Here is a 22,648-nt window from a genome sequence, read left to right as displayed (position 1 = left end):
ATTTGCTTTACTGGAATAATATTTCTGTTCTTTTCTGTGCTTCTCTATTTAAGTAGTATTATCTCATCCTTAGCTGACCTCCTGTGGGAAGCACACATTTCTCATCTAATGTCATTTTTGGTGCCAATAATTCTGTGTATCTTGGCAGTGTTAAACCATATCTTCCAAGTTCTCTTCCCCACTGCAATTTCTCCACCGCTACTTGTGCGGTAGCAACTTTATAGATCACAGTCTCCCATTTGTACTGAGTTTCCATACAGTAGCAAAGCCCTCATTATTTTCTCCAAAGCACTGGATAGTAAGTGTCCTCAGAAATATGAGAAAAGGGAAAGCACCTTCAGTTCTGTCCCTTGCCATATCAGATTTTTTTGGTATTATCCCAGGGTCCTTACATACACTAGACAGAATATTTGAAAACTGTGAAATCAAAAAATTATTTAGGTTCCCTGATTTAACAATGATTACACTTTTTAAAAAAAAGATATTAACAAATAATTGTGCCACAGGATAAATGGAAGAGACAGACTCAAATATCATGTCTTGTAATGTGCTTCCTATACTTACCTTGCATTGCCTTGATGCTACATTCTGCAGGGATATTCAGTTAAAGCTGGGCAGAGTATTACTGAAAGAATTGGGAGTAGGTGAGAAAGTATGTGGTAGGCAATTGAACACTGGGATGCTCCAAACAGGGTTGTGTGGGTGGGTAAGGGACTTGGAAGGGGCTGGCAGCCTCCCACCCCCAAATTTATCACTGACACTTTTGGGAGTCTCTGGCAGGGACTGATAAATTCAGGATTGCTCTTGCTCTGTCCTAGTATGCTCTGAATCATGGGGTAGTGCTGTACAAATGCCACCAGTGGAACATGTAGCCCCAAAGTTTTTTCCACAGATGTAGCAAGGCCTTTGAGATGGTCATGTTCCCCCTCATTGACCAAACGTCTCAGTGCCAGCCAAGGGCACCTCTAAGCTCTCTCAGCCTTCTGAGAGAGTCAGAAAACCTCTGTAAGTTATTTAAAACAGAAATGTGTGTTGCATGCACCCATATCTTTGAAAGTGATGGTTCTTAATCTCCAGTGTGTGTTTTACGATACAGTAAGTTTTGTCTACTTTTCTTTGTCGTTTTGGACAAATAGAAGTTGTTCTAAAATGAAAGAATTGTGCATTTGTAACTCTAGTGAAATAAAGTTATATGGTTTTAGTTTGGTGATGTGATATGGCAGGTACTCTTACATTATTTCAACTGGCTAACTATGTGATATAGGGAAAATTGAGCTGGAAATGCTACTTTTAAGTGGGAATCATCTAATTATGAGATAGCATTCTTAGCAATTCAAGCCTTTAGTGGGAAATAGAAACAAATGATTCTATAGGTATGGCCTTATTGTTCATAACTATCATGTGTAATTGTGCAGCAATTGTTTTCTTTTCCTACAAAGTAATAAAAGACGTTCTGCTCAGATTTATAGTGCAAGACTATATATTACCATAGAAGCACAGGGCATCTTCTATGTCTAAGTTTTGAAATGTTACTCATGGAGTGAGAGATTAAAAGCCGTGGATGTGTGCAAGGATGTTTTCGCTAATGGGAAGAGCCAGTTTCCTTTGAAGGAAACTTCATGAGGTGGAAAGCTATCCTTACTCCCAACCCTCCTCCATACTGAAATCTCAGGTCTGAAACACACTGCAGAAATAATCCAATTTGAGACTGCTTTAACTGCCCTGACTCAATGCTAGGGAATTGTGGGAACTATTGTTTTCTGAGATATTTAGTCTTCTCTGTCAGAGAGCTCTGGTGTCACAATAAACAACAATTCTCAGAATCCCCTAGTACTGAAACAGGGCAGTTAAAGCAGTCTCAAACTGGATTATTTCTGCAGTATGTTTTGGACCTCTGTCTGGTTCAGCTCTCCCTTTCCATTCTCACAGCTGTTTGTCAAACTTGAAATGGAATTGCATTTGCAACTATATTGGAGCATCTGTTTTGATAAATATGGTAGTGGTGGGTGACCAATTATTAAATTTTATTTAAAATATTTTCTCCCATCTATAAATTGATCCTCAGAGTAGTTTACAGGTCAGTTGTGAAAACCATGCAAGAATAATGTACAAAACAAAATTTTAAACAATAAACAAAGTGCATAAACAGACAAACAACAGCAAAAGAGGCAGCAGGTAAAAATAAAACAATTCTGTGCAATAGCCCAACCAACTCTAGGATTCTATGATTTCTGAGAGGAAAGCTTAGGAATGCAAGGAGGATTGCATCTGGTGCCTAAAAGTGGAAAGGGCAAGACACCAGCTGGATATGTGGGGAGAATCATAGAGTTTGAATAGGTCTCATAGACTATCTCATCCAATTCCCTGCTCAATGCAGGATATCCAGCAAGAGCATTTCCAGCAGGTAGATGTCCAGCATTTTTAAAGAAATCTAAAAAGGGAAACCCCACAACCTCATCTGGGGCAGCAAGGAATAAACTTGCACTGTCTTCTCTGTGACATCCCTTCAGGTATTTAAGGAGTGCATACTTAAGATACCACCTTAGAAAAGTCCCTCATTTTAGTTTTATAGGATAATAACCTTATCATTCCAGGATATTAAGGAAAAGAAGTGTGTCTGTGCATGCATGTGCACTTATGTATACACACACACATTCATTCAGCACTTTGAATCATGCCTGGAAACAATCTGGGAACCAGCAAAGATTTTTCCAGCAATGCTGGAAAGGGACCATTCAACAAGTCCAACCACTCTGGACCCTGTGTGTGTGTGTGTGTGTGAGAGAGAGAGAGAGAGAGAGAGAGAGAGAGAGAGAGAGAGAGATCTAACCTGCTTATTATCAAGGAAAGATCATTACTACCCAGGAAATGCCAGAACTAGTGCACCAGTCAAAGGTAAAAAGTGCTTCATACCTCAGACATTGCTTTTGCAACTCTATGCAGGCTCTCACATCCCCGGTTGTACAAGTTCACTGTTGGGGGAACACCAAGTGTGAATGGATAGTTTGCATTCCTAAATATGAAAGTGTGCAGAAATATTGTTTTGACTTTCTTACTTTTACTGTACTGTACTCATATTAACATCAGTATGGCCTAGTTAAACAGAAGTGACCGACAAAAATCAAAACACAGACACAAAGCCTGAAATAAGGGTTCAGGGTGAGCTAAAGGAGCAGCAAGGTGATTTGTGGCAGAGATGTTAACTTGTGGTCTCATGTCATAATGTATGAAGCTGAGTGGGTTAAGAATGGCTTTGTAAGGGAAATGGACATGCAAGAGGGATCGAAAGGATAGTCTTGATAGATTGAAAAAATGTTTCCAGAGATGGAAGAGAAGAAGGGAGGATTGGTGACTGGGCAGAGAGAAAGGAAGGTTTGGGAGATTTTTGAAAATTGATGGCATTTGGCTGGCTGAGAGCTGGGATTATGGGAGTTATAGTCTAAAAAAAAATTCTCCAAGATCTCAATTAAACATACAACTGGATAGTTGTTGAAGTCTTAGAGTGAGATATGACAAAACCTGTCTCTTTACAGTAGCTTTCTACTGGAGGTACTGCTCTGCAGGTGCCTATGTTTTGGAACCAAAGGCATTAGGTTCCTGGTATCTGTATCACTGGTGGTGGCAGAGAAGAAGGATGCAGCTTGGTGCAGCCCATTGTATGGAAAACCGAAGCACAGAGTTTGTGGAACATTCACTTGTTCCCCAGAAAGAGGATTTAGAGCTAAAACCTGTTGGGGCTCATTCTCAGAAGGACTAGCATAGTGCTCCACTGTTCCACATGAGCTGGAATCCAACAGCTGTAACTGATTGTAAGCCTTGACCTGCAGGCTTTCAGGATATTGCACATCTTCACGCTTGCAGTATGAAAACAGCTCATCTGAAGAAACTGGGGGGCCATGTGGTCTTTTAATTTGGGTCTTCAAGCCTTGCCTTATGGAATTGGAAGGTATTTGTGAGGTCTGTACAGCAGGTGGTTGCATCCTGCAACATCCTTGGAAGTTACATAAATGTAAACATGGGCAGTCCCAACATAGGTTGCGATGAAGCAGAGGTGGACTCTGGCTGGATGTAAGATAACAGTCCCAGTGTTGACCACTCACAGGATCTTTGTATTTTCCTGGTCCTGTAAGAATATTTCCAGAATGAGTCCTTTCACTGAGAGATAATGCAGTGAGTTGTTTTGAGATAGCCTCTGCCTGTCTTGCTCGACTTTGTTGTAAAGTGGTTGATCCAGGCTGCCACTTGTCTTGATGTCTGTTTAACCACTCATTTGCTGAAGCCCTGACATCTTCTCCTTCCCATTGCGAAGAGCGAGCATGAGGTATTGTCAAGCTGGATCCTGATGTGCTTCTGTTGCCAACTGTGTCACCAACTTTAGGACCACTTAAATGTGATGTATTCCCACCCCTGTTCTTTATGGAGTATGGCCTTCCCAGCTCATCTTCTGTCCTCTGAATGGGTGCGTTCATCTTTGTCTTCGCTCGGAGCTCATCAGCTACAGAAGTGTGGTCCCAATTCAGTCGTTCTGGGTGGGAAAATTTGCACTTGATGCCATATGTGCATTTTTTATCTGGGGGGAAGGAGCAGATAATTAGCTAATGTGTATCAAGTAATTTAATAGGGATATATCACAGTGTCATGGGTCTCCTTCACACTACACAATTATAGCATTCCATCCTTTCAAATCCTGAAATCTGTAGTTTTATTAGGTATTGAAAATTATCTGCTAGAGAGCTCGTTTGATATTTTATACACACACACGCAGCATAGTGTAGTGATTTGTGCATTGGACTACGGCGCTGGAAATCAGGGTTCATATTCCCACTTGGCCACGGAAGCCCACTCGGTGGGTTGGATGGGATGGCCCTTGTGGTCTCTTCCAACTCTATGATTCTATGGGTTCTTTCACTGACAAGTCACACTCTCTCAGCCTCAGAGGAGGGCAAAGACAAACTCTCTTTAAACAAATCTTGCAAAGAAAACCTAGTGAGTTGGCATAAGTTGGAAAAAACTTGAAGATACACAATACAGTATACATACATATATATAGAGAAAGAGAAACAGACAAGATAGACAGACGGACATGTGGTTGTCAGCTTTTGGTCAACAGATGTTTGAAATGCCTTATCAATGTTCACTGGGTCTTGTGGCAACTGAAGTACAAAACATCTGGAGGATCAATTAATAGTATAGAGTAATTAATGTGAATGGAGAATGTGCCATTTTTCAGAATCACATCTTCAACTGGCTTGGACTTGTTATTTCATCACTGTATCAGAGATGAAAAAGCGGAGCTATCCAGCCCCCTTATGGTTGATATTGGAACAGCAAGCTTTCCTAGGTAAGCATTTAGTAAGTAGTGGTTTGTACGTGCTGTTAAAACATGGCGCCAACTGAAAATTGCATGTTAAATCCTCTTTGCATGGTGAACAAAGGGTAGAATCGTGCTGCCAGAGAACTCCTTCATTGATAAGATAGCTTTGTGTGTCCCAATGAATGCAATACCCTGTCACTGTATGGTGAGCTCCTCAGTGCAGAGCGAAAAAAAGGAGCAGTTATATGCCCACAGCTAGAAAATAAGTGGCTCAGTCAGGGTTACCTATCAAGGGGGGCAAAATGGGGGCATTGCCTCCCAAAATAAGAATTCTAACCCTCATGGAATTTACCTGCATTCCCTAGATATTTGACATTGCAGAGAGTGAGATATTGGAAATCATTCACAACGAGAACATTTACTTTTATTGTGCTTGCATTCCCTTGGTAACCTTGCCTGCTTTTTTTCTTGAGCTTCTAAACTCTTTCTAAGGCCTGGTACATACCGCCAATAAGCGGCGTACCAGGGGCCATTCTAGGGTTAGGGACCGTGTGGCAACCGGTGTATACAGAACACAATGGTGGCGTAACAATGGCGGCCCCGTGTATACAGGCGCTGCCATTGTTACATAAGCGTTGCGCAGTGTCCGCACATTGCCGCATGACACTTATGTAACAAGTGTGCCAGCTGCGGTTTGGCAGCTGCGGCTTCCCTCCAGAGGAAAAACAGGCGCTGACAGGCCACCAGTTTTCGGCGGTCTGTACTGCGCCTAAATGTTCAACTGAAGTTTTAAATTATTGTAATGCTAGAAATGTGTTGGAAATTTCATTTAGGAGGCAGAATTTTTATCAGGGAGGCAACGCCTTCAATTTGGGCCCCTCTGGATACAGTAGCTCATTGTATCATGTATATACAACAAGAATAATATAAGATGCTCCCAGGAGTACAATTGTCCTTAAAAACAAGTTATGTGACCATATTATGTGTGGAAAATCAAGATTTTGTCAGGATATGTTGCTTACAACTCCTTCTAGGGAATGATATGTTTACGCCAAATGCCAGGGAAGCCTAAGCATCAATGTGATGGTGATCATGCACATGTTCACCATTTGGGCTTCACACAAGCAGCATGAAAAACAGTTGTATGAATCACCATATCTTGGTTCTTTCTGCATCATCTGAATTTGCCTGTGGATGCAAAAGCTAAGTCAATTAGAAATAATATAGGGCTATGAACAAAACCTACCATAAGGGCAGAGCTGCCATTTTGGCTCAGGGAAATGTGGTTTTTTTCTGAGAAAGTTGACAAGAGATGGTCCATGTCGACCTAAGGGATCATCAGGAGGCATAAATCTTAAAAAAAAAAAAAGGTCAGAATTTACTTTAAATAGTTACATAAATTTGTTTTCTTTAATTTTATGGTAAAGATTCTCCTCATTAATAGAGCATGATATTTAAGCCAGATCACTAATAAAAATAGTATTTCAGACATGTTTGCACTCCTGCCACTGGCAAGAAGAAAGGACAACCTGGGCCATTTTATAACCAACAGCATGTATAAGCAGAAATGATAAGAGAGGAGAACTTGTCATTTATGATTGTACCCTCAACTGTGCCTTAGAAGTAAGTTTCAAATCCTTAGTGGGTAACTTGTGGCCCTCCAGATGTTACTAGACTCAAAGTCCCATTAGCCTAGGGAACATAGCCAATGATGAAGGACAATAGGAGTTGTAGTCCAAAAACTTCTGGGGGCACACTTTCACTACCCTACCTCAGTAAAACAAGCATTTTGAAGCCAGAGGTACATAGATAACAAGCTACACATCCAGAAAGACTAGCTTTAACCTGGCTTATTAATTCAGTCTTCTTGGTCATATCAGAAGCTGACAGATGACTGAATATTATGCAGCAATAATGAAAAGAGATGTCTGCAAGCACATCTTCCAAAGTTAAGCAGCCATAACTGCAACTGAAAAGGGAGGGATTTAAGAACATGTTTTGCTTTCCCAGTTCTGGCTGGGAATGATGGGACCTTTAATCTCTCGTACCTGAGGAGGCATCAGATTGGGAAGACTATTGTACACCATGCAAGGTTTAAAAAGAGACCTTCACAAGGTCTTAAGCAGGCATATTTATTTGGTTCCCTGAAGGAAGTCACTTTGAAAGTCATGGCAATATAATTTTCTCCCTTGTTCTTTCTCATTTTGTTTCATTTACATGAATATGAATAGGAATCATGGTCTTTCAGCAGACATTTCTTCAGCAATACAGAAAATCACTATAATATCATTTTCTCACTTGTTTAGTTTTGTATTTCGGTACATATGAATGAATAGGAATGGGAATTAAGGCCCTTCTGCAGATAGTTCCTCTAGCCCAGCAATGTGGAAAAGGCAAGACATGTCCAATGACTTATGTTACAAGTTACATGCTGTTAACTTGCACTATCCCATTAAACAGAACATCTCAGTTTCAAAAACAAAACAAACAAGCAAACAAACAAAACAACAAGTGCAACTCCATTCTATCTTTTCTGCTAGCAGAATAAAATGCCTGGCTGTCATCCAGCGAAAACAAGAGTTTGACCATGCCAGGGTGCTATTGGACTTATACAAATGAATCTAGATGAGATGTTTGAAAATATACTAGTTTCTTACTTGTCATTGACAAAGGAATACATCAGTAATCGCTGTTCAATGAACCATTTCCACTCGGGATTTTCATTCTGCAGATCCCGAAAGTTGTCATTGGAGACAATGATCCCATCTAGCTCATAGGCCAGTTTAACTATGTAGCGATCATCATAGCACACCATCCTTTTGCCTTTCATTTTGCGGGATGGTGTGTACACCAGAACTGTTTCTTTTGCAAGTTTTTCAAGGATCTGCTGATCTAAAGGGAAAAATAAGAGAAAGGAATCAACAACATTAGCAAGCAGCAAAACCAAGTCCCAAGCAAAAGTGGAAGCTGGAACTGAACACACTTACATTCATTCATGCACACCAGAAATTCCTCCAAAAACATACTTAAAATTTGAGATCTGTTGATCCATAATTCACACTATAACCTACAGCTCACATTAAATCTGAAGGACTGAATGTACTGTAATCCCATTGATTCAGTTTAACAGAAATGTGAACTGAGTAGATTACCTGGTAAACGTTAGGAAGATCCAAACACCACTAGTGATGTTCCAACCAAGATCCTAATGTAATTAGATGTAATTAATAATATTTAACTATGTATCATCTCCCCAAACCTATCTTAACATCCAGCAGACACACCAAATCCATTCTGCTTGTGATTGGGGCATAGCATGATATTTCCAGCCCACTGCTGCCAGTAATCTTTGGTGCAAGAATTAGAAGCAGGATTCCTGATGCAACTCTTCATTCCATTACAAATCACTAGTGAGAGAGGACTGAAAACATTATTCTGCAGCACCCCAATTGCTAGAACAGACCTCCATGGCTTGGTGAGACTGCTGACTGTTAAGGAAGGCTGTGAAGGGGGGCATTTGAGATAGTGGCAATAGTGCCATGATTGTAAATAATAATACTGAGCAGTTCTGAATATGCAAGTGTAACAGGATACTAGCTTCCATTTGTTGTTGTTAGTAATATGTAAGCTGGATCAGTTAGCTATCCAGCCATGCACTGAAGAGCTGAAGTGGTTGCAGGGGATTCACACATGAAGGCAATTGGGACATTGGCCTCTGGCTAGTGGCTCAACTGGGTAGGCCATTTTCTGCAGCAGTCCTGGCTTGGGCCAGCCCTTTGTTAACTTCACTGGGTATGGCTGGTGTGTAACTAAAACACCATATTTTGTAACACTTTGTGTAAAATTGTTGAGTACATGTCTACCTGTAATGGGAGTATCAAATCGACTTGGTTCCTTCCTCCAAGATGGAACAAAGACTTTGATGTATTGGTGACCTCTGTGTTTGAACCAGTCTACCACCAGCTGAATTCCCAAGCATGAAAACAGTTCCTTATTTCCATGGCTGCAAAAAAGAAAACAAGAAAAAGGGGAGATGACAATTACGACATTTTAATAGCAGAATGTTCAGTTGTTTTCTAATAGCTTCTGTCTGTGATATCTCCATGAATTCTAGTATCTTTTAGCAGAGCTGGGCTGAAGGAGGATTCAGATTTGCTGTTCATTCTTAAGATCACATGAAAAACAAGCAATGTCTCAAGATGTTCAAAAGATGATTGCTTATTAGTAGAAAGCTTGATTTATTTCTGCTTATGGGTGTTTTTAAGGCCTTCCTCAGAAGGCTGTATGAAATCATAAATAAATATATACTATCATGTTCCATAAAATCATTATTACATTTGAAGATTGCCTATAGCCTGCATGTACCTACCGTACTTAGAATAAAACTTCAAACATTTCTGAACCAGAAATTCTTACAGTATTTACTGGAAAAATAATACATTTAATCAGAAAGAGCTTCTGGTTCAGAGGTTTCTGAAGTCTAATTTGCCCATAGCATGGGCACACATACTGACCATCAAACACCTCCATAGATCTCCAGGGGGTGCGATTCTCCTATCATGTATATCTCTCTCACATCCCTCCATATTTGGTTATAGGGGTCCAAATAGCATTGGGGTGGGGGGGTGGATGGAAGTGACCTTCCAGTCACTTAAATATTTATCAAAGGAATCAGGCTTAGCCCATTGGGGAGAGCCACCTATATGTTTAAAAGGGGGTAAGAGTAGGTGCTGGATAGAAACTATGCCCTATGAGGAGTGACTTAGCTGGGCTTGTTTAGCCTGAAGAAGAGAAGGTTAAGAGGTGATATGATAGCCCTGTGAAAATATTTGAAGGTTTCATATTGAGGATGGAGCAAGCTTGTTTTCTGCTGCACCAGAGACTAGGATCTGGAGCAATGGATACAAATCATAGGAAAAGAGATTTCATCTAAACATTAGGGATAATTTCATGACAGTAAGAGCTGTTTGACAGTGGAACACACTCCCTTGGAGTATGGTGGACTCCCTTTCTTTGGAGGTTTTTAAACAGAGGCTGGATGGCCAACTGTGGGGTGCTTTGATACTGTGTTCCTGCATGGCAGGGGGTCGGAATGAAGCTGCCCACCCCGATATAAAAAAAGTGCTGAGGGGAGAGACAGAAACAGGAATTGACTTTGTGTCAAAGGGGACTGTATGTTCAACTCAATTCGGGTAATGAAAATAAACTCTTAGCTTTGTGATGTGCTAAGGAGCAACATATGCTTTTAAGCTAAGCACATGATTTTCACATTTGGCTCGGATTGATGGATTTTGAGGTTTTCGTGACAAAATGGATATGCCTTGTCGAAGGTCACCTAACAGATTGCCATGGTTGAGTGGGGATTTGAAACCTGATCACCAGAGTCCTTGTCCAGCACTCAAACCACGACACCACACTGGCTCTCTTTCATCTTACAGCAACCTTGAAATGGATGAAAGACCGGGAGAAGAATGGTCAAACTGTGGAGACAGTTGCATTAGAAATACGAATAAAATGAAAGAATTGAAGTTCAGTTTAATTGAGATGAATTAATTGAATTCTAAAAGTAGTTGGATTTAAAATACAAAAACAATGTAACTTGTCAGTTGTTGCAGTTCTAAAATTCAAAGTGACTTTATGTTTATTTTGGTTATGTCCAGCTCTATTTTAAAAAGATTTTTAATTGGGGCTTTATTCCCTAAATTTGTAAAACACTTTTATGCATTGCGTGAAGCATTCTTGTTTTCATACTTCCATTTGAAAATACGTAAGTTCAAAAATGTAATGTTCTGCTTCAAACTATTGTTTCAAATTCATGTGTTTCATTGGTTATTTATTTTTCAAACTTCTAGCTTGCTCTGAGTCATAATGGCTCCTGAAGGACAATGGAACCAGGGAATTCAGCTCCCATGTTTCTATGATACTCTGTAACATCATAATAGTTAACATGTGTACTATTTATGATAATTTTGTTTCCAGCTGTGGGAGAAAAAAAGTTTAACAAGAAAGTTCACAAAAATACACACACACACAAAATCACAACAAACTACTGCATCCACTCCCCCCCCCCATGAAGTAATAAAGTCAAATACAAATTAGTTAAACAGAAGCCCTAAATATTATTCAAAGCAAACATGAAGAATGAAGTCTGATTAAGAGTCAGAAGGAAGATATTCCATAGGTTGGGTGACACCACCAAGCAGTCTTTTCCCTCCTTATTACTACCCCTTCACTTCACTCCACTCACAAGGTTGTGAATTCAATCCCAGGCAGGGCATCAAGGTCCATTCAGCCTTGCACCTTTTCATAGGTTGCTAAAATGAATACTCAGCTTGTTGGGGGCAATTAGCTTACAGTTGCAAACAGCTTAGAGACTGCTTAGTGTGGTATAAAGCGGTATATAAATGAAGCTGCTATTGCTATTGCCATTCAGTGGAGAAGCTCAAAGCAGGAGCCCTGCAAGGAACTTAAAGGTCAGGACAGTTGGCACAGATGCAGGAAACACTTCAAGTACTAGGTCTCAGGCTGTTTAGGGATTGTTCAAATTAAACATAGCATTTTGAATTGTGCCCCCTGCACCCAACCCCCTAAAAATTGTCAGCCAGTACTATTCTTCTAAGACTGAGAAGATATTCCCTATTATTCATAGTAGTGAACAACCTAGCTGTTGTAGTCTGCATCAGTGTTGGCTTCTGAAGAGTTTTACTTAAGGTAATTCAACCTTTTTGTTCTCTACACAATATGTGTAATCATGGCCAAACTGTATTCACATCAGTGAAAGAGGACAGTCTCAGAGAACCTGAGACTGGTGGCCATCCCAATAAAATTTATCTGGTACCCAGGACTTGAAAAAGTAATCATTTGGAAAATCCACAGTAGCATTTAAAAAAAACAAAAAACCTTCGGGTACAGTCTTTGCATCTCGACATCCTTGTTGGCTATCGTGATTTGAGCAGGTGTGTTTGTTTTGTTGTTCTCATGGAACTGGGTTGAACTGAACACAGTAATTTCAGCGTGTCAGTAAAAGGCCATAAATCCGCTCCATGTTTGCACAATAACAACTATACTCAGATACACCTGTTCAAAGGTCCTGGGTTAATGAAAGGCCCTGGGCTCTTTGCTAACTTTCTATTTGCAGCTTGAAATCATTTGGAACATAGAATGGAAGCAATAACTAACTTGCAGGTGATTCTATTTGTGCAACAAATTCCTAATTTAAAGACATTTATACATCTGCACATTTACACCTTTAGTTAAATTGTGTCTGATTCTGCAATCTAGCTGGAATATGCATCCACTCTCATACCACCGTTTTACTCCTTTTACATTAGCCTTAACTCCGTTAACTGAAAACTAAGCCCTGATGATTTCTAGAAGCTTTGTATCCATAGTCTTAAATAGAAAGTATTTTCATCATATTCATTCTATGACTCCCCAAAACTACACCAGAGGGTACCAGAGGGCAACAATGGGATTTAAGCTCATGGCTTGCTAGCACTGATTTTCTAATGTATTCTTGCAAGACAGTTTCATGTATGAAGCAACTTTATATTTGATTTCCATCCCTCTATTGTCGCATACCTGGGGAGCAAAATGGCTCACAAGAAGATTTTAAAAAACAGAGAGAAAAACACAAAAAGTTATCCTAAAACTCAATCAACTAAAGTTTCTGAAAACACAACTGAATTGTAAGCAGTTTAAAAGCACTTGAATAAACAAAAATCCCCAACAGCCCCTACCTGTTAAAAGGTAGCTATCAATTTGTTAAAAGCTGCAAGAGAACAAAGGTCTGGCCTCCAATCAGAAAGACAACAAGAAAGAAGGGTTGCTGCCTCTACTCATGATGTTTAAACTAATGGAGTATAATTTTTACTGTCCTTTGTCTTAGTCAAGAGGGGAGTGGTCTACTTCCATTGAGATCCCTCCAAACCAAATGAACTACAACAGAAACAACATTGTATCTTCTATGATTTTTAACATCTTTTGTCTGATGAAGAAGCCAGTAGAGCTTCAAAAGCCTGCATGATGTATTTTTATATTTTGGTTGACCAATAAAGGTATCACTCTTTTGTAGACTGTGGATTTTGTTTCATTTTGCATACATTATGTTAGACTGGCCCACTAGTTGCATGTGACTAGAGTTGCACTGAGTAATCAGCAAGGCTTCCAGCAAGTTAGCCAGGGTGGGATGAGGTTGAGGGGAAGCTGGAGGGTGTCTCACTGTGTTGGGTCATTAGAAACAGATATGAGACCATTTCTGGATTTATTTATATAAACACCTGAAGGTGATTGTATGCTTTAGTTTGGAGGTAAGTGGTTGTCTCCTTAGGAAAGTAATAAATTGTCCTGAAAAACTTACAATATAAGAGCAAGGTTTGATTTTAGTTCTCCCTGTTCACCACCAATACTTTGTTTCTTCGCTAGTAAATTCATGGAACTTGGGGACAATTCAATTCTTCAACCACAATGGAAAATCAACTCCAGAGGGCTTCTCAGTCCTCCACACCAGTTTTGAAGGGACATGGGGTGCTGCAGTGGACAAGGGGGAGTGTTTGTCCCCTTCCAGGTTCCCCTGGATAACCACTTTAGGATTCTGCACTTTGTGACCATCCAACTGAATAGCTAGTTTGAGCAGTCATCCTCAAAATTTTTGCAACCAAAATAATCTTACCTTCACCAGAGGTGGAAAACATTCAGCCCTCCAGATAATGTTGGAATGAAATTCCTGCCTTTCCTCACCGCCAGCTATACTGGCTAGCACTGATGGGGCTTTCAGTCTACAACTGCTAGAGGGCCACATGATGCTGGAGTTTAGCACCATCCTATCTGCAGGACTGTTGTCCTCAGACACTGCCTTATTTCATTAACCATTGTAAAAACCATGCTGATTCTCTCTCCCATATAGGTCATTGAGCTTCCTGTGAAAGTGAGCTCCACCCTCCACACACAGAGCAGGGGCGGTGGAGTGGGGGGGGGGGAGCCTGACAATTGTTTATGTGAACTCTTGTCCAGAATAAAAACACATGAGTAATTTACCCATGATCTTGGCTAGCAATTGTAAAATCTTTGCAATAACCCCTTGCAAAGAGATTTCAATTAATTTAGGACTTCTATCCTATCCCAACGTGATTTATCATGTAGAAATCCAGGTCTCACTGCAGTGGAGGAACTTTTAAATCAATGTGACCTTTCTGAAGAACTTAAGAGACAAGAGACAGAGATTTCATCCACATATAAAAAGTAAAAAAGACAAAATCAAATGGAAGGTGATCTATAAAAGTGATCTATAGTAGCGATCTATAAAAGTGGAGTTTGTATATGTAACAGCAACACTACAGTTGCAGATTGCTGGTAGTTGAAACATATGATACCATATAGTGAGGGAACAGGTGCAACAGGCACAAAAAAAGTCTGAATACTTTGCCTGGCAAAAGATAAGAGACACCAACAGGCTGCCAACCTATTTAATAAAACATATAATGATATCCTACTGGGGTAAACCTGTACTATAATCTTTGATCCACTTTACACATGTTTGCTTTCCCAAAATAATTGTAGAAATTGTGATTTGAAACAGTGTTAGGAATCCTTAGCTGTCTTCAGAGAACCATAATTCTCAGCTCTCCCTTAGAAAGGGGAGTTCTGTTGAACTAGTTTAAGTCTGTAGCAGATAGATGCCTCGCAGGGAGTCCCTATTTGTGAACTGCTATCTGGGATATTAAAGAACTTTATTTTAAGTGAGGCACCACCTACCATGCCTGATTATTTAATTTTGACATCTCTATTAAATACAAAAATGAATCCCTGTGCTCCTCCCTGTGACACTTACAAATCTCTTTATTGTCAGGAAGTCTACAGTAGATATAAAAACCAGTTGCCGTAACTAAGAATGGTTATCTGCTTTTGGCATGTGTACATTTGCATCAAAGCAGGCAACAGCAAAGCAGTTTCTTAATGGACAGGCCTCTGTGCCTTCCACTAAGGAGCTGGAGGAGATGGGATGGATGTCAAATTAGGAAAATCAGGCAGATGCTTTTTGAGAAGTGGAGGTGGTGATATTAAACACAGAAAAAATCTGAGTTTATTTGAGAAATATGCTTTCTCTCTCAAGAGTATAGCTACTGCATCCTACTTATGCTACGGTTAATTGAGAGCAGCCTATGACATATAGAAACATGACCAACATATGCCTGTGTATGTTTTTGTGTGCCATTGAGGCAGTTAGTATTCACTTTCTCCCTCTGTAATGGCTAAACTCTCCCCTCCCCCCCCAAAAAAAAAAAACCCTCACTGTTTGGCTACAAAAGCTCTCCCCATGGTCATTCAATGACTGGCAGAGAGTAGGAGGGAATCGAAGATACATTCTTGTAGCCAGATGCAGAACAATTCCATCATCAGCTGAGGCCTCTAGAGGAACACAGTAGATACTGGAGGATGATGTCATTGTTCTGCATCTATTGGGACTTAGTCAGATGTTTCTCCAGTTCCTTTTCCTGCTCTCCCCCAGCCAGTAGTTGGCTTTTGAAGGGCTATTACTGTGAAGTAGTCCTAGGTGAGAAGGGAGCCATAGCACAGTTCCTCCTATGCACTCAGTGATGTAGGATCTCACCCAGCATTTGCAGGATCCATTCACAGACAAGTGTGATTAATTTCACCTCAGCTGATGGCATACTTTTGAGAAAGTGCCATCATAGATCAAACACATTAAAATGGAACTTCCATATCATTTAACTCACATAACTTCAAATATGATATGTTATGGCAAAAATAAAAGTGGTCATCCTATGAACCCTGTAACCCATTCCTCACAGCTCAGATTTTCTAATATATATTTAGCAAACTGAGGATAAAATCAGTCTTGAAAGACAGGATAAAGAGCCAGTGAAAAGGAAAGAATAGGGAAGCAATTGAGATTTAAAAATGGAAAGCTGCTTGCCTCATTGCAACATTGCTGCCATCAATCACAATAGGTCTGAGGTTACTAGAGGGGTCGTTGCCTTCTTCAGAAGGTGGTTGGGAAACTGTCAAGGTGTGACCAGATCCATGGCCAACAGGGTTAGGATGAAATCGCTGTGTCCCGTTCTCATCCTCCTGAGGCCTGTTCCCCATCTGAATCAATTCTTGTAACAAATTGTTCTCTGAAGCCTCTTGACCCAGCTTCTCCAGCACTTTGTACACTTGGTCTTTGTCATAGCCCAGCTTGTGGAAAAAATCCAGCTTGTTCTGTTGATCCTCCATTTCTGTATAAGGGCAGGAATACTAGTCAGGAACAGTATTTTATGGAATGGAAAATAAGCTGTGGTTGTCTAAGTGTTTTATGGGATATTTCAAGTCAAAAGGGTTGATCCAATTCAATAGCCACTTTCAATAGCCCCTTTGGAGAGAAACAAAAGAAAAAAAACTGTTTAATAAAGGTAATACTGCAAGTCCAAATACTAAACACAGAAAAACCCTTAAAAGTACAATAGATGGGTTTTCAATGAAGAATTGGTAGTGGCCATGGAATCTGAAGGCATTACTTGACGTAGTTTTTATCAATTACACAACAGAAATATTGTTTACAAAATAAGTAGATAACACCAGTACATCAATATAATACTACAATAAATCATTAATAAAGTCACAAAACTATTTTGTGTACTCGTTTAATGGCTGGCACTTTGCTGAGCCAGTACTTGTTCTTACCAATAGTTGTACCTTTGCACATCTTAATGCTGGTTGAGGATGATGAGAGCCAAAAGGTAGCCAAGGCCTATGCGTTCATATTCAACTTTGGCATCCTAAATTATCTGGAAGTGGTAATTTGCCCCTTAAAGAGCATGTGCACTAAGCTGCCTTCTCCTTAAACTAAGTTTTATTTTTACAATTTGTGAGGCCCAAAGAGTTTTAGTGTTCTGTTGACTGAAGGAAAGCTCCTAAAGACATTTTGACTATCTGAGATCACATTAGCTGCCTTTTGACTTACCAGAGGACCCCAGCCTTCCTTAGAAGTTCTGAGTGCAAATGAACCCCCTTCCTATTAAATATACCCTCTGGTCAACCAATGTTCGTCAGAACATCAGGTATGTTCCCAAGATAGGTGTGCAAGAATGACGTATACGCAGGCCTATACACACACAACTAACGCACAAAAGCATCTGAGGTTTATCGCTGATGAAAACATCTGAAAACAACTTAACCAAGGAATTGTACTTCTGCAATGTGGTTAGTGAAGCACAGATATAATCACTGACTGAAATGGTACAAGTGCTTAGCAATAAGTAAACATTCTCAATGATATTAGAGAAATGTGTCATTGGCAACATGTGAAAATAAACACATGACTTCTGCTTTTTTGTCCTTTTGAAGTTTTTTGTTGTTATTCTTAATCTATTCAGGATGTGGGTGTCATTCACTTTCGTTGAGCACGGCTGGGTTGTACTGATTTTTTTTTTTCTTAGTGCAGTCACTGCTCTTGTAATTGGAAGAGTACTGAACATGAGACAGGACTCAGACCACAGCTTTTGTGGCAAATTTGGGGCACAGCAGATTCTAACAAGTGCCTCTACATGTCATACATTTATTGACCACAAAATTCCAGCACTGTGTGGGGAAACAATTGAAAGCTGATATTCAAAGCCACATTTAGCCTTCAAAAAACAATGGTAACTTGAGGAAACTTACTGATTATGGCCTGTTACAGACTGCCAAAATAAAGCTGCTTTGGGTCTCTTTGGAGGTATGCTGTTTAAATGATGCATGGGTCCTAAGAGTCCGGAGGTCGCGCCAAAGCCACACTCCATTCCTAAGCACTGGAGTGCAGCTTTGGTGCAGCTTCCGGATTCTTAGGGTGCATGCATCATTTAAACAGCATACCTCCAAAGAGACCCGAAGCAGCTTTATTTTGGCAGTCTGTAACAGGCCTATGTCTCTCTGAAGCCTTTCTCACCATTCTGACCAGCAGTTGCACTCTGACAGCAAAATGCCTGTAATGACCACTAGAAGAGGGTCTTTTTGAAAATCTGGAAATATCCCAGTCCCAGTTCTTGCTTTTACAAATTCTACAATAAATAGACACTATTCTCAGCACAAACCAAAGACACTTAACAGGAGTGAGAATAATAGCAGTTGGTGCTACAGCTTGTTGAAAAATTATATCAAATGGCAGCATGACAGGGTTAGGACAAAGCTACTTTACACTACTTACTTTGGTTTTGCATTATTAATTTTTCTACTTTAAATAGCATCAGAAGGTCTGTTTTCACAGGGATCACAGAGTGGGAGTAAAGGGTTTTACAAAGGCATTCTCCCATTTGCGGCACTCCTAGTCCCAATGTACTCCCTCTCCTGGCTGCCATTTGTTTGAAAGGCAAGCTGTAAGTGGTGCCAATGAGTCACTGGAGCTCTCTAGACCAACAGCCTGGGGATCTCTGCAAGTAAGTGACTGTGTTCTAAGGACTACAGTATTGAGAGGGTTGATTCCTTGTCCACCATTTCTCCCCCCCTTTCCCATGTATTGGCTACTGCTAAAAGAATAAGATAAGAGTTAAGAACAACAGTTGTTTAGCCGTGCTAAAGCAACTGCACAAATCAGACAGAAAATGCAACCTCCGTATCCTTTATTCTGCAAAATGGCTTGCTTCTTTGAGCTGACTGCTGTGGTTTCCTTCTGGTCTCTGTGTTTACAGCATAAAACCTGAGCAGGAAGAGTTCTCAGCCTGTTTAGCACTGTATTGGCTTCTCTTTTACAGGCATCCTCATAACAATGGCTGGGTGCAGCTTTGTAAGAGGGATGTGCTGAATATGTCCACTTTTGCTCGAGCACTCAAAGACATTTTTTAAAAAGTAGGCCAGAGGAGATAATAGTCATCATTTGACATTTTACTAGCCCTGGAGGTAAAATAGGGGTTGGGCTCTCAAAGCAATACACTCCATTCCCTTTGCCAAAACTATTATTTTACTTTGTGGACAGACTCTTTTGTAAATGGGGAGCATACTGCCAAATTCTTAAACATGGCATGCTCTGCTGAAAGGAAGTAAACCTATCCGTTTCAAACTACAGTGCAATTGTGCCTTCTGGGGTACAGGAATAGAGGTTGCACATGCTTGAGTGATAAACACAAATCATTTACCTATGTCTAGCAAACAAAACATATGCCTGTTCCTTCTATGCCAGGCAAACATAGGATGTGGAATGGAAGAAGGTATCAAGCAGGTCAGAGATGGGAAACCTGTGACATCCAGATGCTGCTGTACTGCTTTGCCTATCATCCCTCACCATTATGTAGGCTGGTTATTATCAATGGGAGCTGCAATGTAGCTTAATCTCTAAGGTTCCCTACCATTCACTGGGTATGTCAGAGTGGGGGAGTGCCTAATCTATGTCTGTCCAGTATAGTTAAGAAGACCTGTCCATAGGCCTATGTGTAATCTAGATGCTTGCACACAAGAAAAAAATAGAACTGGCAACAGATGTGGAACTCTTACTCTTTTCCTTCTTTATTTAAAGCAGAGTTTCTAAGGATTTCTAACCCTTATGGCTACAATCATATAAACACAAACATGCATGATATAGTGCCCCCATGCCTGGTACCATATGGCGAAAACTGGATGAGGGGGGTGGGGAAATGGTTTCAGTGCCCAGCCTAATTTCCTGTACTCTACCATGACTAGCAAAAGCAGAATATGTGATACAAAATCAAGCACAGATATAAATGTCTTTCCTGTGCATGACTGAGGCAGGTTGCAGAATTATAATGAGATGTAATTAATTACAACATTTAATCCATAAAACTACCTAAAATCATCAACAGAAGCCCCTTCTCATTTGCTGACCATCCTAGCTGGTTAGATTGGTGAGCAGATGGGATGGAGACTTTCCCATACTGGCTCCTCAGTGCTGGATTTATCTACTGCATTTGTATGTATTTTGGAAAACACTGAAAAGTCATGTGTTTCCATTGCATTTTTCTTAACTCTTGGGATCCTGGTCATATTTTAATCCCTTTAAATTGAATTATATTTGATTGTACAATTACAGTTTCTAGTATGCTGCCATGGCATATTCTTAAAGGTAGCTTTAAAATAATGTGCAGAAGCATAACTGCAGCTCATTTACTTATCTTTACACTGATATGAACACACATTAATTAGAGTGCCTAATGCTTAACCAGTTTCCAGCAGACCTCACACCCAGATAAAGCCCAGATGGAGGAGAAAAATAACAACAGGAGTGACTGGATTCCTGATAGGATGCACTATAAAGGTTAGTACATTTTGCAACAGGGCCCTGCTTTTTTAGTTTTAAATAGAAACTTTTTGCCAAAATCTTCTGGGCTCTTTAAAAATATGTAAAAGAGGCAGAGTGTGACAGACAGACCATTGTGTTTTAAAAGCAGCTCCACGATTGCTACTGGAAGCATTTTAAAATAGCTTCTCAGCAAATGACCTGTCCAGTGGGGTGGTTGTGCCTAGTTTAACTTCTTCCTTTCACTTCCATTCTTTCCCAAGTCCTTGAATTCTCTGTCACTAAGTTCCCAATATCCTTTGGGCCATATCTTCCTGTCACCCACCCACCCACCCAGATCTTCATGGCCCTATAAAAACACGTTGTTATCCAAATATCTGCAGATATTGTTGTTGTGCATGAGTGCCATCATTTTCGTGAACATGGCAAAACTTGAGTTTGTACAAGTACTAAAAGATACTGCATGCAATGTTATAGGTCAAATCCAATTCAAGATGGATGGAAGTTTGATATTTATATTCAATAGCAAGAAGCTCTCATTTGAGTCAAAGGTATTAGCTGAACAGCATACACATGTGGATACTAGGTCTGAGCCCTTGTTTAAATTAAGTCCTGCTATTCTCACCCACCTAACTACCCTTGCTGAAATGGGTTACAACAAATTGTACTCACAGAAAGCCTTCCTTTAGTGGCCGCAAACATGCCACACTGGCTGGGCCATTGCTGTTATCCAGCAGCTCACACAGCAAGCTGTAGTGCACTGGAATTTTATTCTCTCAAGGAAGTGAAACCTGTTTTTTAAGGCACAGTGTTATTGATGTCAACTGAAAGTGCAATGTGCAAATTACAGCTCATTTCCTGGGGATAGTTTTACTTCCGTAATTGGCTAGGTCATACAATTTAACTAATTAAACTTTGGTTTTTACAAAAGCGGGAGGAGAAACACTGTGTCAGCAAAAAGCCATTGCCATGTAATGATAAGCACAGATAATATTTACAAAGGTAGTTTTATCTTTTATTGGAACACTTATTATTGTTGGCATATGCAAGCTTTAGCTTTAAACAGAAGTCTTTATAGTTTTCCAGCATTTGTTTAATGTAATTGGTAAGTGTTCTGTTTTCTTTCAGTGATTTGAGAGGACTTATGATCCAGATTTAGCCATGTGCAACCTTTCAGCATTCACTTAAAAAAAAAAAAACTGGCCACAACTTGCATTACATGCTCCTTGACACAGAAAGCATAAGGCCACATGAGAAGTGGTAGAAGCTCACTGTGCAGTCCTATTGATAACATGCTCACTGTGCAGTCCTATTTTTAACAGCCACACAGTGGAAGCAGATGAGTGGTCAGATAGCTCAACTGTTTCACGGTGTTGCAGATCTTTCACTTGGAGATACAAATATTTCAGTAAACGAAATTAAAATTCACTCATCCCTCCCAACTCCAAGTGTTGGGGTGATTAGAAACTAAGCTGGTTGTAATGAGAAGCATACTAGATCTTTTGGAACTTCCTCCATAGCAGACTATAGCAAATTCGTACAGTCAGATAAAATGATTTGGCCAAATTCAATTTAATGCTGGTGGAGCAAAAAAAAAAAAAAAAGCCTCTTTTTGTACCTAGGCAGGATTGGGATAGTCAGATGCAAAAGAGGAGGATGCAGTGCAGTGGCTGGGAGCTTCCTGGCACTCCTTATGAATTAGCCATCTGGTCTTCTTGGGAAATGTGAAGCATAGTGGCATTGCTACACCCTGGCGACTGTTTTGCAATGCAGATGCAGATCACAGGCTTTTTTAGCTGCTGAACTACAGTAAAACTGTTTCGGTACTAAAAATCTTAAATTTAATTCTGTTTCTAATACTGGCCAGAATTCATGAAGACCAATACAAAAGTTAAAAATGCATATGTATCCAGGAGTGAATATGTGGGGTCCATGAAAGTCTCTCAATCCTCACCAACTAGTTAGCAACTGCTACAAGTTAAGGGGGTCTGTTCCTGTTGATCAAGAAGCAACTAACTGATGTTCTTACCCTTGCCTCACACAAGCAATCTCCAACACCGTGTGTGTGTGTGTGTGTGTGTGTGTGTGTGTGTGTGTGTGTGTGTGTG

At 40.1% G+C, this 22,648-nt stretch overlaps 1 protein-coding gene across 2 annotated transcripts; it reads right to left on the bottom strand.

The window, feature by feature from the left end:
• Window positions 1–2,014: 2,014 nt before the first annotated feature.
• Window positions 2,015–21,327, bottom strand: ZC3H12D (zinc finger CCCH-type containing 12D). Of its 2 annotated transcripts, none has more exons than XM_042441300.1 (6): window positions 21,213–21,327; window positions 16,251–16,688; window positions 9,178–9,317; window positions 7,972–8,206; window positions 6,561–6,667; window positions 2,015–4,570 (listed from the first exon to the last, which is right to left on the bottom strand). In XM_042441300.1, exons 2-6 carry the CDS (start codon window positions 16,550–16,552, stop codon window positions 3,528–3,530), a joined length of 1,827 nt encoding a protein of 608 aa, XP_042297234.1. In that variant the 5' UTR covers window positions 16,553–16,688; window positions 21,213–21,327; the 3' UTR covers window positions 2,015–3,527. The 2 variants fall into 2 exon arrangements, with proteins under 2 accessions (XP_042297234.1, XP_042297235.1); XM_042441301.1 differs by lacking the exon at window positions 21,213–21,327 and adding an exon at window positions 17,280–17,308.
• Between the last annotated feature and the right edge of the window lie 1,321 nt (window positions 21,328–22,648).

Source organism: Sceloporus undulatus, chromosome 1 (assembly GCF_019175285.1).
Source record: "Sceloporus undulatus isolate JIND9_A2432 ecotype Alabama chromosome 1, SceUnd_v1.1, whole genome shotgun sequence".
NCBI lineage: Eukaryota > Metazoa > Chordata > Lepidosauria > Squamata > Phrynosomatidae > Sceloporus > Sceloporus undulatus.
The sequence above is the reverse complement of the archived record's forward strand: the minus strand, read 5'-3'. Positions and strand labels throughout refer to the sequence as shown.

What these genes read in the sequence shown, in the direction of transcription:
- ZC3H12D (XM_042441300.1), bottom strand. Translation starts at nt 16,552, where the DNA reads ATGGAGGATCAACAGAACAAGCTGGATTTTTTCCACAAGCTGGGCTAT. An exon ending in GGCAGCAATGTTGCAATGAG is followed by an intron (nt 9,318 to 16,250) that starts GCAAGCAGCTTT and finishes TCTTTTTTGCAG; the next exon opens with CCATGGAAATAAGGAACTGT. An exon ending in TATTCCTTTGTCAATGACAA is followed by an intron (nt 6,668 to 7,971) that starts GTAAGAAACTAG and finishes TTTTTTTTTAAG; the next exon opens with ATTTATGCCTCCTGATGATC.